Here is a 16,201-nt window from a genome sequence, read left to right as displayed (position 1 = left end):
CCTGGGCGACAGAGCAAGACTCCGTCTCAAAACAAAACAAAACAAACAAAAACATCATTTTCATTTTCTCTTTTAGTATGAATTACTTACACAGATGAAGTCTACTTTCGAAAAGAAGATGCAAAGGCAGCATGAACTTAGTGAGGTAAGACTATTTTGTTTTTTCCCATTGCCATAGATTTTTTTTTAATCTTATGTGCATGAGTCCTGATCTTTCTTTCATTATCATCAGAAACCATTTATGAGGTTTCTGACCTTATAAGACACGATACCTTTAAACGTGGATGAACACCTCTCAATGATGAGGCATCATACGTGATTTGTGCTCATTTAAGAGTGTATTTGTTTCCAAAACAGAAAATTATGAAGGCCCTGACACATAACTTTTCTGGGTAAGTTATGAAACCATTGTAACCCTTCTAGTGAAACCTAGCAACAACAACAAAAACTTTTGACTCACTTGTAAGCTTATCTACAAATACCTTAAATGAAAAGTTCGCAAGTTAAAAAGAATAATATATGAAAAATATATAGCATTATCTGTTACAAATAAGTTTTATGCTAGAAATCCAGTTATGTGAAAATCAAAATAATTTTATAAAATTCAACCTATATTTCTGAAAAAAAGGAATCTTTAAAAATGAAAAGGAAACAGAGGACATAATCTTTGTATCATACCAATAACAACCTCATAGTTAATATTCTATTTCCTGTAAAATTGGGAACTTTGCGTAAAGTCAGTGAAATAAAACGTAAAATAGATATAAACCAATAACAGCAAAAAAGATGGTAAAGGAGAATATAAATTTATAATGAATTTCAGATAATATGGTCATTTGTCAGAATAAAGAAACAATAGCTAACATTGAGCAATTAATATGTCTTGCACCACATGAAGCTATTTACATATATTGGCCCGTTATTACACCAAATCCTATGAAATAAGTATTGTTACTTTTTCCCATTTTACATTTTACAGATAGGGAAACTGAGGCACAGGGAGATTAAATAAATTCCTTGAGGTCATACAAGTAGAAACATTATTTAGGAGTCTAACCTAAGCAGTCCTCCTTCACAGAAAATCTGTGAGATTCAACTGAAGTACTGTTAGATATACACTGGACCTTAGTAAATGTTGAAGAAGCTTTCGTAGTACTCAACATCATTCTTCATACAAACTCTTGGTAAACTAAAAATAGAAATTTCTTATTTGAAGAAGAATACTAGAAACCAGCAGTAAACCTCACACTTAATGAGTACACATTTCTAGGATCCCATTAATGTTAGGAATAAGAGAGTAATGCCTCAGGATCACTGCTGTTTAACGTTGCTTGGGAGGTTTTGAGTACTGCAGCAAGACCAAAAAAAGTGGTATAACATAAAAAGAAGAAATGAAACAGTTGTTTACCAAAAATAAACAACCAAAAATTCTAGAGAACTGAGAAATTTTTTCCCGTTTGCTCCAGCAATTACTACTGCAAAATGAAGTACAGAAAACAACTCATTTACCATAGGAACAAAACTGTAAAGTACTTAGAAGTAAACCCAATGAAGTAAGTTAGGAAACTTTATTGAATGCCATAAAAGAAGAGTTGAGTTTTCTATTTTCTAAGACTATTTAGAGCAGCATAGAATATTCATTGAATGAAAGATCCAGTATTAAAAAGATTTCATTCTCCCCAAAATAACTTAGAAATTGAATACAGTTCTTATCAAAATGCCAAGAGTATTTTTTTTTCATCTTAAGAGATTCATTCTAAAGTTCATCTGAAACTTTATTTTTCAGATCGGTAAAAGTAATCAGGAAGAGCTTGAACAAAAAGAAAAAATGAAAAAAACTCCCTTTCCCAGTATCAGTATACACTGTAAATCCTCATTATTTAAAACAGTATAGTAGTTTTATAGGAAGAGAAAATTATTTCTATGGAACAGACTATGCAGTTCAGAAATAGACTTGTGTATGTGAATAATCAGTTGGAAAAAATTGAGGATTCAATAAATTATAAAATTGGTTATTTAGTATCCATTTAGAAAAAGGTTAGATCATTGTATCATACAATACACAGAAAGGTATTACAGATAAACTGCTTCAGTGGAAACCATAAAACGTCAACTAGCTTCTAGGATTTTTTCTTTGAGATTATGGTGGGAAAAGCCTTTCTGAGCATAATAAAACAGATATGAGCATAAAGGAAAAACTCGACATATTTACCTATACAGACTGAAAACTCGGATATATTAAAAAATCAGGAAATCAGAAGTGAGGTTAAAAAAAGGTTACAGATATTGTTAGCCTGTACAACAAATACTAATGCCAATGGTCTATTAGAAAAGGAAACAACAGGAAACTGACAAAAGGAGAAATATAAATGTCCATTAAAGATTCTGCTTTAACAGTTATTCTGATCCTTAAACATTCATATAAGAATTGCTGGAAGTGATTCTTCAAACACTTAAAAAAAAGACACACACACACACACACAAAACACTGATTCCTAGGCTTCTTTCTAGATGTTCTCAGTCAGAATTTTCTGGGGATGATGAATCTTCTACGCTCTAACATATGGAAACCACTTCAGTAGACTGTTGGTTCCGTGATGGAAGAATCTGTTCTGTTTCATTTCTACTGTATACCTAATACCTGGTCCAGTGGTTGGCACATAGTAGGTACTCAATAAATATTTAATGAATAAGTAACTGGACACTTTTGAAAATATGTTCAGCTTTACTATAATTTTGTTAAAAGCCAAATAAAACATCCATGTGAGCCATACTTGTAAAGATAGATAACCAGTTTTGGCAAGGGCAATAAGAAAGTGGTGCTTTACAGTTCATTTTTGTGTATGGTGTGTCACAGAGAGATACTACCCCACGTGCATTAGGATGGCCATTATTTTTTTTTTCTTACTCGGTCACCCAGGCTGGAGGGCAGTGCCACAGTTACAGCTCACTGCAGCCTTGACCTCCCAGGCTCAAGCGATCCTCCCAACTCAGCCTCCCGAGTAGCCAAGGCTACAGGTGTGTGCCACCACACCTGGCTAATTTTTGTATTTTTTGTAGAGACTGGGTCTCACTATGTTGCCCAGCCTGGTCATGAACTCCCAGGCTCAAGCCATCTGCCTGCCTCAGCCTTACATAGTGCTGGGATTACAGGCATGAGCCACCACGTCGAGCAGGATGGCTATTATTAAAAAATTGTTTTAGTGCCTAGATTTAGGTCTTTGATCCGTTTGGAATCAATTTTTGTATTTAAGTAAGGTAAGGGTCCAACTTTGTTCCTTTGCCTGTCGATAATCCAGTTTTTTCCGCACCGTTTGTTGAAAAGACTCCTTTCCCCATTAACTGGACTGGGCCCCCTGGTTGAAAATCATTTAGCCATATATGTGAGGGTTTATTTCTGGGCTGTCTGTTCTGTTCCATTGTTCTTTATGTTTTTATGCCAGTACCACAGTTTTGATTACTGTAACTTTGTAGTAACTTGAAATCAGGAAATATTAATCATCTTTGTTTAAGATTGTTTTGGCTATTTGGGGTCTCTTGAGATTCCATATTAATTCTAGGATGGGTTTTTCTATTTTTGCAAAAAATGCCATTGAGATTTTGCTAGGAATTGGCATTGACTCTGCAGGTTGCTTTGATTAGTAATGTCTTCTTAAGAATATTAAATCTTTCAACCCATAAACACGGGATGTCTTCCAGTAATTTATGTCTTCAATTTCTTATAGCAGAATCTTAGAGTTTTCTGTTTACCAGTGTTTCACTGCTTTAGTGAAATTTAATCCCATCATTTTTGCCTTATTCTATTGAAATGAAGCGTTCAGGTTCAGCCCACACTCAAGGGTGGGATTATGCAAGGGCAGGAATACTAGGAGGTGAGGTCATTAGTGGAGAGTCTCTTTAGCATATATCTACCCCAGTGATTTAATTCGTAAATCCTTAGGAGAGGACAATGATTTTCCCAGTTTCTCTCATTTAATAGTTTGCAGCCAATAGATTAGTTTCTCTTGAGTTAGCTATCTACCCCTATCCAAAAGCTAAGGACCTGGGTGGGGCATTATAAGACAGCAGATTTTCTCAAAAAGAGGCTCTGTAGGGCATATAATAAATTGCCTCAACATACCACTACCTTACTTCCTTTCCCTGTGAGGAGTTCTTGTGAGTATCATAAATTAAAGTAGTGCCTGATTTTCTTTTTCAGAGCTGTAGTGCAAGTGCCCTACAGGCAAGATTGAAAGTAGCTGCACACGAAGCTGAGGAAGAATCTGACAATATTGCAGAAGACTTCTTGGAGGGAAAGATGGAAATAGATGATTTTCTCAGTAGCTTCATGGAAAAGAGAACAGTATGTAATACTCGTCAGTTGAGGACAAGTATTGGATAAAGTTTGGTATTTTTATAGAGGAGGAGAAGCACTGGGTCTTAGCTATTTCTCTGTTATGATATCATCCCCCATTTTTTGTACAATATAGTATGTATCTGAAAGGAAGGTTTCTATTCCTTGGGTGTGGACTTGGGCAAAAACCAGGTTCCTAGAACTTAAAACTTTGAAGGTCTGTCATAGGACTCTGGACAGCCACACACCTTAGCTATTCCCCGGGAACCCCAGGGGGGCAACTGCCATTGGTCTAAGATGTCCTTCTGATGTGACTTGAGATATAAATGAGAGTGAGGGCCTGTACGTGTGGCTACTTCCTGTCTGGTATATCAGAGGAACAGTCCTGGTCAGAAGGGGGCTCTTCTGAGCAGACATTACTAATAAACTTTGTGCTGATCTGGAAAAACAAAAATTTTTTTTTTGACAACATAATACCAAATTACTTTAGCATACTCGTGAGTGAAAAACATTAGCACATTACTTAACTGGAGTTTTGAGTGCTGTGAGAGGAAACTGAAAAGCCTCTTGAGAATAATAGCAGCATCCTCCTATCAATTTAGACTTGCTTTTTCTGAGTATACAAGCAGGTAAATCAAATAGTTGTTTCAGAAATGGTAGTATCTGTATCATTCTGTAACACAGCTGGTAAATCTAGTCCTAATAGTTGAAATATACTGCTCAATGACTTGTTTTACCACTTGTTGAAAGAATAATCTACAGGGATTATAAAATACGTTTTTAAAAATTGAAAAACAGTTTCTGTTCTGTTCCAGTATTTCTGTTGTATTTAAAGAAAAATCCAAAAAAGTCTGCTTAATAGTGTCTTGCCTTTTAATACAGTCCAAAATATTTACCTAATTTGTCTGAAATAATCACATTTTAAAAATAATCTTTTGTTAGTAAACTTTATGAAACATCTGTGAGACACACACACACACTCCTGTTAAGGCAGATGGGGTGGATTTTATCATTCCTATTTTTCATGAGAGGAAATTGAAGTTCAGAGATGTTAGTGACTTACTTATGGTTATAGTGTTAGTAAGGCATTGATTTCTGGTCCATTATTCTTTAATGCTATATAACTGTGCCTTGAAGCTTGTATCTGTTAATCTTCCTGCTTAACAGTAGCAGAATTTACTTCTGTATTTTTTAAACACAGATATTTAAAGTTAGATAATTGATATAAAGCATCAGTGTTTTTTGCATTGTAGAAGCTTGCAGGCGAAGGTTGTCTTCCAAGCAAGAGCGTTTTTTTGTTTTTTTGATTCTTAAATTCTTAGCTGTCTTCAACATTAGCTATCTTCAACATTCAATTATTAGATTACTAGCTAATTCAAAATGAATTGGTGTCATGTGGTCCTCTGCCCAGTCGACTAGGCTGAGGGAGTGGATTATGAGAAGGGAGCATGAGAGGTTCCCTAAAACAGGGACTGGAGTACAGGAAAGAAGATGACAGGCATTTCTCATGTCCCATTCAAACTATTATCTGCTCCTGGTAACATTAGTGCTAATGAAATGAATTTGCTCATAATCTAATAATTTTAGCTATTAGATTATTAGCTATCTTCAACATTGAAAACATAAAATAATAGCAACAAGTTAAAAGATTCCTGTCATACTGTAGGAAGTAAAGTAGTAGGCATATCTTTGTAAAAGTGACTGGTATTTTCAAAAATTTATTTTCTAGATTTGCCACTGTAGAAGAGCCAAGGAAGAGAAACTTCAGCAGGCAATAGCAATGCACAGCCAATTTCATGCTCCACTATAGGTAAATTGTATTTCAAGTTTGAGTCTCAAGGTTATTGCATCAGTATTCATTAAATAGACATGTTGTTAATGGTGCCTGTTCATCAGCCTTAAGCATAATTCTCTCATTATAGTTATTGTGCTGTGTAACATAGAATGCTTTGTATTATATAATAAGCATAATATAAACATATGACTAGTAGAAATCTTTTGGATATTTTGTATGATCTTGGCATGAAAGATTTTTTTTAACATTAGCTGCTAATATAGAATTGTAAGTTATAGTCAGTTCCTTTCTCTGACCTGGTGTGTAGAGTATACCTGTCACGTGGCTAACATTTCTCAGAAGGCTCCTTTGTCATTTCTTCTGTTAAAGTGAACTTCCAGCCAGTCTCTTTTTCCATCCCACACCACGATTACTCTAATAATTCGCCTGTCCCCATGACTTGAGGGTTCTCTTCCTATGCGTCACTGACAGAATGATCTTCCTAAAATACCACTTTTATGATAAAATTTGCTCTACTCTAGAACCTGTAATGAATCCCTAGTAATGACAGTATCCATGCCAAATTCCTCTGCTTTTAAGATTTCCATAATCTCGCATATATTTCAGATCATCCATTTTAACTTTGCTTTTTCCCCTTCCATTGCATTGTCTTACGTGGCACATTCTTCCTTCTACCACGGTATCTTTGGTTGTGCTCGTACCTGATGTTAAGATGCCTTTCCTTTTCCTCTGCACCTATTTTGTTTTAGGAATGATTTGTTTGCAAGAATAGTTCCCACCCCAACAAACTTAAGTAAAAGATGTTATTGGGTAGGACAGGGATTTATTATAGAGTAAAAATGAAGGACAGTACAGTCACCTGAGAGTGAAAACAGCCACTCAGTGACCAAAACAGCTCTTCTCACACCTTTTTTGAGGCTGCTTGTTTGCTTGTTTCTTATTTCTGCATCTCTGTTCTTTTTTAAAATTTTTTCTGGCCGGGCGCAGTGGCTCATGCCTGTAATCCCAGCACTTTGGGAGGCCGAGGCAGGTGGATCACAAGGTCAGGAGATCGAGACCATCCTGGCTAACACAGTGAAACCCCATCTCTACTAAAAATACAAAAAAATATTAGCCGGGCATGGTGGCGGGCACCTGTAGTCCCAGCTACTCGGGAGGCTGAGGCAGGAGAATGGCGTGAACCTGGGAGGCAGACCTTGCAGTGAGCCGAGATCGTGCCACTGCACTCCAGCCTGGGTGACAGAGCAAAACTGTCTCAAAAAAAAAAAAAAAAAAAAAAAAAAAAAAATTTTTTTCTTACTTGCCCTTCACCTATTCCTGATTATATCATCTCACAGTTCAAACAGCCAATGGAGATAAACAAGAGTCCCTGGAGTTCTAGAACATTCCCTGGGAAAGTAACTGACGCCGTATGGGCAAGCTATCCATCCTAGTATAGTCGGTTTGGCCTGGAAATTGGTATCCTGTGGTCCTCTGCCCAGTCAGCTGGGCTGAGGGAGAGGATTATGAGAAGAGAGCATGAGCGGTTCCCTAAAACAGGGACTAGGGTACAGGAAAAGAAATGACAGGCATTTCTCATGTCCAGTAAACTATTTCTGCTCCTTGTAACATTAGTGCTCACAATGAATTGTTTTATATGTTACTTTCCAAATCATACTATAAATTCCTTAAGGGTAGGGGCTGATTTTTGATATCAACTTTGCATATCTGCCAGCTAAAGAAGAAGTAGACACAGAGTAGTTGCTCATTTATATGAACATACTCGAATCCGTTCCTTACCTCTGTTCCCTCATAGCCAAGTTATTTTATAGGCAAATCTTTTTTATTATTATGCTTTAAGTTCTGGGATACATGTGCAGAACGTACAGGTTTTTTTTACATAGGTATATGTGGCCATGGTGGTTTGCTGCACCCATCAACCTGTCAACTACATTAGGTATTTCTTCTAATGGTATTCCTCTCCTTGCCCCCGACTCCCCAACAGGCTGCAGTGTGTGATGTTCCCTCCCTGTGCCCATATGTTCTCATTGTTCAGTTCCCACTGATGAGTGAGAACATGTATTATTTGGTTTTCTGTTCCCGTGTTAGTTTCCTGAGAATGATGGTTTGCATCTTCATCCATGTCCCTGCAAAGGACATGAACTCATTCTTTTTTATGGCTGTGTAGTATTCCATGGTGTATATGTGCCACATTTTCTTTATCCAGTCTATCGTTGTTGGACATTTGGGTTGGTTCCAAGTCTTTGCTATTGTGAATAGTGCTGCAATAAACATACGTGTGCATGCGCCTTTATAGAAGAAAGATTTATAATCCTTTGGGTATATACCCAGTAATGGGATCCGGGTCAAATGGTATTTCTAGTTGTAGATCCTTGAGGAATCACCACACTGGTCTTCCACAGTGGTTGAACTAATTTACACTCCCACCAACGTGTAAAAGTGTTCCTATTTCTCCACATCCTCTCCAGCATCTGTTGTTTCCTGACTTTTTAATAATTGCCATTCTAACTGGTGTGAGATGGTATGTCATTGTGGTTTTGATTTGCATGTCTTTAGTGACCAGTGATGATGAGCTTTTTTTCATGTTGGTTGGCTGCATAAATGTCTTCTTATAAAAGTGTTCATATCCTTTGTCCACTTTTTGATGGGGTTGTATTTTTCTTGTAAATTTAAGTTTCTTGTAGATTCCGGATATTAGCCCTTTGTCAGATGGATAGATTTCAGAAATTTTCCCCATTCTGTAGGTGGCCTGTTCATTCTGATGATAGTTTCTTTGCTGTGCAGAAGGTCTTTAGTTTAATTAGATCTCATTTGTCCATTTTGGCTTTTGTTGCCATTGCTTTTGGTGTTTTAGACATGAAGTCTTTGCCCATGCCTATGTCCTGAATGGTATTGCCTAGGTTTTCTTTTAGGGTTTTTATGGTTTTAGGTCTTAACGTTTAAATCTTTAATCCATCTTGAGTTAATTTTTGTATAAGATTAGGAAGGGATCCATTTTTAGTTTTCTGCATATGGCTAGCCAGTTTTCCCAACACCATTTATTAAATAGGGAATCCTTCCCCCATTGCTTTTGTCAGGTTTGTCAAAGATCAGATGGTTGTAGATGTGTGGTGTTATTTCAGAGGTCTCTGTTCTGTTGGTCAGTATGTCTGTTTTGGTACCACTACCATGCTGTTTTGGTTACTGTAGCCTTGTAGTATAGTTTGAAGTCAGGCAGCATGATGCCTGCTGCCAGCTTTGTTCTTTTCGCTTAGGATTGTCTTAGCTATATGGGCTTTTTTTTGGTCCCATATGAAATTTAAAGTATTTTTTCTAATTCTGTGAAGAATTCAATGGTAGCTCTGTGGGAACAGCATAGAATCTATAAATTACTTTGGTCAGTATGGCCATTATCACGATGATTGTTCCTATCCATGAGCATGGAATGTTTTTCCATTTGTTTGTGTCCTCTTATTTCCTTGAGTAGTGGTTTGTAGTTCTCTTTGAAGAGGTCTTTCATATCCCTTGTAAGTTGGATTCCTAGGTATTTTATTCTCTTTGAAGCAGTTGTGAATGGGAGTTCACTCATGAATTTGGCTCTTTTTGTCTATTATTGGTGTATAGGAATGCTTGTGATTTTTGCACATTGATTTTATATCCTGAGACCTTGCTGAAGTTGCTTATCAGCTTAAGCAGGTTTGGGGCTGAGACAATGGGGTTTCCTAAATATAAAATCAGGTCATCTGCAAGCAGAGAAAATTTGAGTTCCTCTCTTCCTATTTGAATACCCTTATTTCTTTTTCTTGCCTGATTGCACTAGCCAGAACTTCCAGTACTGTGTTGAATAAGAGTTGTCTTGTGCCAGTTTTCAAAGGGAATGCTTCCAGCTTTTGCCCATTCAGTATGATATTGGCTGTGGGTTTGTCATAAATAGCTCTTATTATTTACAGATACATTCCATCAGTACCTAGTTTATTGAGTGTTTTTAGCATGAAGGGGTGTTGAATTTTATCGAAGTCCTTTTCTGCATCTGTGAGATAACTGTGGTTTTTGTCGTTGGTTCTGTTTATGTGATGGATTACGTTTATTGATTTGCTTATGTTGAACCAGCCTTGCATCCCAGGGATGAAGCCAGCTTGATAGTGGTGGATAAGCTTTTTAACGTGCTGTTGGATTCGGTTTGCCAGTATGTTAATGAGGATCTTCGCATCGATGTTCATCAGGGATATTGGCCTGAAATTTTCTTTTGTTGTTGTGTCTTAGCCAGGTTTTGGTATCAGGATGATGCTGGCCTCATACAGTGAGTTAGGGAGAAGTCCCTCTTTTTCTTTTGTTTGGAATAGTTGCAGAAGGAATGGTACCAGCTTCTCTTTGTAACTCTCGTAGAATTTGGCTATGAATCAGTCTGGTAGTGGGCTTTTTTTGGTTGATGGGCTATTACTGCCTAAATTTCAGGACTTGTTATTGGTCTATTCAGGGATTTGACTTCTTCCTGGTTGGGAGGATGTATGTGTCCAGGAATGTATCCATTTGTTCTAGATTTTCTAGTTTATTTGTGTAGAGGTGTTTATAGTATTCTCTGATGGTAGTTTGTATTTCTGTGGGATCAGTGGTGATCTTTTTGTTTTGTTTTGTTGGTTTTTGTGATGGACTCTCACTCTGTTGCCCAGGCTGGAGTGCAGTGGCGCGATCTCAGCTCACTGCAGCCTCCGCCTCCTGGGTTTAAGCAGTTCTCTGCCTCAGCCTCCCAAGTAGCTGGAATTACAGGCACGCACCACCGCACCTGGCTAATTTTTGTATTTTTAGTAGAGATGGGGTTTCACCATGTTGGCCAGGCTAGTCTTGAACTCCTGACCTCAGGTGATCCACCCACCTCGACCTCCCAAAGTGCAGGGATTACAGGTGTGAGCCACCACACCCGTATGATCTCCCCTTTATCATTTTTTATTTTGTCTATTTGATTCTTCTCTCTTTTCTTCTTATTAGTCTGGCTAGTGGTCTATTTTGTTAATCTTTTCAAAACAGCTGCTAGATTCATTTTTTTCTTTTTGAAGGGTTTTTCGTGTCTCTGTCTCAAGTTCTGCTTTGATCTTGGTTATTTCTTGTCTTCTGCTAGCTCTTGAATTTGTTTGCTCTTGCTTCTCTAGTTCTTTTAATTGTGATGTTAGGGTGTTGATTTTAGATCTTTCCCGCTTTCTCCTGTGGGCATTTAGTGCTATAAATTTCCCTCTAAACACAGTTTTGCTCTGTCCCAGAGATTCTGGTACATTGTGTCTTTGTTCTTGTTGGTTTCAAAGAACTTATTTATTTCTGTCTTCATTTCGTTATTTACCAAGTAGTCATTGAGGAGCAGGTTGTTCAGTTTCCATGTACTTGTGTGGTTTTGAGTGAGTTTCTTAACCCTGAATTCTAATTTGATTGCACTGTGGTCTGGGAGACTGTTATGATTTCCATTCTTTTGCATTTGCTGAGGAGTGTTTTACTTCCAATTATGTGGTCAATTTTAGAATAAGTGCCATGTGGTGCTGAGAAGAATGTATATTCTGTTGATTATGGGTGGATAGTTCTGTAGATGTCTATTAGTTCCGTTTGGTCCAGAGCTGAGTTCAAGTCCTGAATATCCTTGTTAATTTTCTGTCTCATTGATCTAATATTGACAGTGGGGTGTTAAAAAGTCTCCCACTATTATTGTTTGGGAGTCTGAGTCTCTTTGAGGTCTCTGAGAACTTGCTTTATGAATCTGGGTGCTCCTGTATTGGGTGCATATATATTTAGGATAGTTAGCTCTTGTTGCAGTGATCCCTTTACCATCATGTAATGCCCTTCTTTGTCTTTTTTGGTTTTTCTTGGTTTAAAGTCTTTTTTATCAAAGGCTAGGATTGCAACTCCTGCTTTTTTTTACTTTCCATTTGCTTGGTAAATCTTCCTCCATCCCTTTATTTTAAGCCTATGTGTGTCTTCGCACATGAAATGGGTTTCCTGAATACAGCATACTGATGGGTCTGGACTCTGTATCATTTGCCAGTCTGTGCCTTTTAATTGGGGCATTTAGGCCGTTTAAGGTTAATATTGTTATGTGTGAATTTGATCCTGTCATTATGATGCTAGCTGGTTATTTTGCCCATTAGTTGATGCAGTTTCTTCATAGTATCAATGGTCTTTACATTTTGGTTTGTTTTTGCAGTGGCTGGTACCGGTTATTCCTTTCCATGTTTAGTGCTTCCTTCAGGAGCTCTTGTAAGGCAGGCCTGGTGGTGACAAAATCCCTCAGCATTTGCTTGTCTGTAAAGGCTTTTTTTTCTCCTCCACTTATGAAGCTTAGTTTGGCTGGATATGAAATTATTGGTTGAAAATTCTTTAAGAATGTTGAATACTGGCTCCCACTCTCTTCTGGCTTGTAGGGTTTCTGCAGAGAGATCCGCTGTTAGTCTGATGGGCTTCCCTTTGTGGGTAACCCAAGCTTTCTTTCTGGCTGCCCCTAACATTTTTTCCTTCATTTCAACCTTGGTGTCTTGGGTTTGCTCTTCTCGAGGATTATCTTTGTGGTGTTCTCTGTATTTCCTGAATTTGAATGTTAGGCTGTCTTGCTAGGTTAGGGAAGTTCTCCTGGATATCCTGAAGTGTGTTTTCCAATTTGGTTCCAGTCTGTCACTTTCAGGTACACCAATCAAACATAGGTTCTGTCTTTTCACATAGTCCCACTTTTCTTGGAGGCTTCGTTTGTTCGTTTTCATTCTTTTTTCTCTAATCTTGTCTTCATGTTTTTTTTTTCATAAAGTTGATCTTTAGTCTCTGATATCCTTTCTTCTGTTTGATCGATTTGGCTGTTGATACTGTGTATGCTTCACGAAGTTCTTGGGCTGTGTTTTTCAATTCCATCAGGTAGGTCATTTATTTATGTTCTTCTCTAAACTGGGTATTCTAGTTAGCAATTCCTCTAACCTTTTATCAAGGTTCTTAGCTTCCTTGCATTGGGTTAGAACATGCTCCTTTAGCTCTGAGGAGTTTGTTATTACCCACCTTCTGAAGCCTACTTCTGTCAGTTCATCAAACTCATTCTCAGTCCAGTTTTGTTCTCTTGCTGGTGAGGAGTTGTGATCCTTTGGAGAAGAGGCATTCTGGTTTTTTGAATTTTCAGCCTTTTTGCGATGGTTTTTCCTCATCTTCATGGATTTATCTACCTTTGGTCTTTGCTGTTGGTGACCTTTGGATGGAATTTTTGCATGGTCGTCATTTTTGTTGATGTTGATGCTATTGCTTTCTGTCAGTTTTCTTTCTAACAGGCCCCTCTTCCGCAGGTCTGCTGGAGTTTGTTGGGGGTGTATTCCAGATCCTTTTTGCCTGGGTATCACCAGCAGAAGCTGCAGAACAGCAAAGATTGCTGCCTGCTCCTTCCTCTGAAAGCTTTGTCCCAGAGAGGCACCTGCAAAGTGCCAGCTAGAGCTCTCCTGTATGAGCTGTCTGTCGACCGCTGCTGGGAGGTGTCTCCCCGTCAGGAGGCACAGTGGTCAGGGAACCACTTGAGGAGGCAGTCTGTCCCTTAGCAGAGCTAGAGCGTGGTGCTGGCTGATCCGCTGCTCTCTTCAGAGCCCGCAGGCAAGAACGTTTAAGTGTGCGCAAACTGTGCCCACAGCCGCCTCTTCTCCCAGGTGCTCTGTTGCAGGGAGATGGGAGTTTTATTTATAAGCCCCTAACTGGGGCCTCTGCCTTTTTTTCAGAGATAACCTGCCCAGAGAGGAGGAATCTAGAGAGGCAGTCTGGCTACAGTGGCTTTGTGGAGCTGAGGTGGGCTCTGCCCAGTCTGAACTTCCAGGAGGCTTTGTTTATACTGTGAGGGGAAAACGGACTACTCAAACCTCATTAATGGCAGACGCCCCTCCCCCCACCAAGCTCCAGCGTCCCAGGTCGACTTCACACTGCTATACTGGCAGTGAAAATTTCAAGCCAGTGGATCTTAGCTTGCTAGACTCCATGGGGGTGGGATCTGCTGAGCAAGACCATTTGGCTCCCTGGCGTCAGCCCCCGTTCCAGGGGAGTGAACGGTTCTGTCTCGCTGGAGTTCCAGGCACCACTGGGTACAAAAAAAAATTCCTGCAGCTAGCTCCGTGTCTGGCCAAACGGCTGCCCAGTTTTGTGGTTGAAACCCGGGGCCCTGGTGGTGTAGGCACCTGAGGGAATCTCCTGGTCTGCAGGTTGTGAAGACCGTGGGAAAAACCTAGTATCTGGGCTAGGTAGCACAGTCCCTCAAGGCTTCCCTTGGCTAGGGGAGGTAGTTCCCTAACCCCTTGCACGGGTGAGGCAATGCCCCACCCTGCTTCTGCTCACCCTCCGTGGGCTACACCTACTGTCTAACCAGTCCCAGTGAGATGAACCAGGTACCTCAGTTGGAAATGCAGAAATCACCTGCCTTCTGTGTTGCTCTCCCTGCGAGCTGCAGACTGGAGCTTTTCCTATTCGGCCATCTTGCTTGGGAGCCACTACGGGCAAGTCTTAATTGGAAGATAATGTAAAGAGATACATATTTATCTTCTTAAATCTTAGGGGGTTTTTTTATTGTTTTCTTTCTAGATTTTCCTGGAAACATGAACTGCCAAGAGAGGAATGGGACACAAAACTAAACACTGTTTTATATTTATGGTTTGCAAACTGGCATTTCATCAGTGGTTAAATTCACAGATACCCTATATAGATTGTATACAGAACTGAGACTGATTTTGTACAGATTAGAATGATTGCTGTGATCTTTGAGAAGTTTTTCTGCACTATTTGCACTGAAATGTTTATTTATTATTGATAAATCCTATCATATTTAAGTTCCACTGCTGTTCCTCTTATCTTGATTAAATGCCTATGCATGTACTTTTAGCTAGTTTTTAATATTTCATAAAACTTCATTTAAATTTGTATTTTTAACTTGAAGTTCCATTTCTTTATCAAGAATGGTATTTAGATTTTTTTCCTCTTAACCTTTTTTGAAAAACTATTTTCAACTGTGAGGAAACCCTTATTTTTCTTTCTTTGTGGATAAAACTTTCAGAAGCAATTTAAGGTATTCATAGTGTTAGGAAACACCAAACCTGCCTATGTGCCATCTCACAAAAGAAACTTTTAATACCTACAATAAATGAAAAGAATAAACCAGCTGTTCTTATATATTGTTTCATTTTTAAAACTAAAGATGCATTTAAGAAGCAATACAAGTAAATATTTTACCTAATAAAAAAAAAAAGTTGCCTTTCATTTAAACCAGTCCAACACAAATTCTCATGTTAATTTAAAAAAAATAATAAGTATCTGGTAGGTTTGTGGTTGGATAGGTTTTCTAAATTCCTAATGTTAAAAACAATCTTTATGTTAATAAACACTGAATCTATACACAAAAAAGTCAATGAACTTTTCTGACCTCTACTGTGAGTTATCTTTTCCTAAGAGAAAAGCTATAGTAATAAGTAAAATTTAATTTTTAAGTAATCCTGATTTTTAATGAATTTGAGTGTTCTTGTGTACTATGTTGAGCAATTTGCTTCTGTACCATGTCACAAAATTAACGTATTTCTTGAGAAGCCCTGAAAGCTCATAAAGGAAAATGCCGTGAACTATGTAGCTCAGGCTTGGTAAGGTACCATCTAAATTACAAAACAAACTAATGCATAATTTTGCTTAAATTTCATCCCAGTATGATTGTCTTCCCAACACCAGCATACAGTATAGATTGTCTTTTTTATATTTTTTAGTTCTTTCTGTACATGTTTTTGGCAATAAAGTTATAGGAAAAACAAAATTATTTTGTTAGAATTAAAACATGCTTAATATTTGGTCTGTCTGTGGAGGGCAAGTACTCACGTGGACTAAGATACAATGTTAGATACAGAAAATAATTGTCTTCCTGGCACTATGCTAAGGGCATGCTGTTAAATCTTCAAAATGACCAGATGAGGAAGGAATAATTATTACTCCTGATTTACAGATAACTGAGGTAAGAGTGTTTCAAATTTATGGTAGTCTTTTGGGTATTCAGAAACCTTTCCTTACTGCACTGGCCACCAGAGCTTAATTTTCCCAGCAGTTACAGCAATGGAAGATATAAAAGTCTC

The 16,201-nt window shown here is 38.1% G+C and overlaps 1 protein-coding gene across 2 annotated transcripts in view; it reads left to right on the top strand.

Annotated features, from left to right (window-relative positions):
- Positions 1-15,258, top strand: part of VPS37A (VPS37A subunit of ESCRT-I) — a 50,347-nt gene extending 35,089 nt beyond the window's left edge. For both annotated transcript variants that reach the window (XM_003256706.4, XM_030812332.1), the window contains exons 9-12: positions 77-145; positions 4,199-4,342; positions 6,063-6,143; positions 14,676-15,258. In XM_003256706.4, coding sequence (XP_003256754.2) covers positions 77-145; positions 4,199-4,342; positions 6,063-6,143 — 294 coding nt within the window. In that variant the 3' untranslated portion in view covers positions 14,676-15,258. The remainder of the gene's footprint in view (positions 1-76; positions 146-4,198; positions 4,343-6,062; positions 6,144-14,675) is intronic.
- The last annotated feature ends 943 nt before the right edge of the window (positions 15,259-16,201 follow it).

The sequence above is a fragment of the Nomascus leucogenys genome, chromosome 4, assembly GCF_006542625.1.
Source record: "Nomascus leucogenys isolate Asia chromosome 4, Asia_NLE_v1, whole genome shotgun sequence".
NCBI lineage: Eukaryota > Metazoa > Chordata > Mammalia > Primates > Hylobatidae > Nomascus > Nomascus leucogenys.
This window is presented reverse-complemented; position numbering and strand designations above follow the sequence as displayed.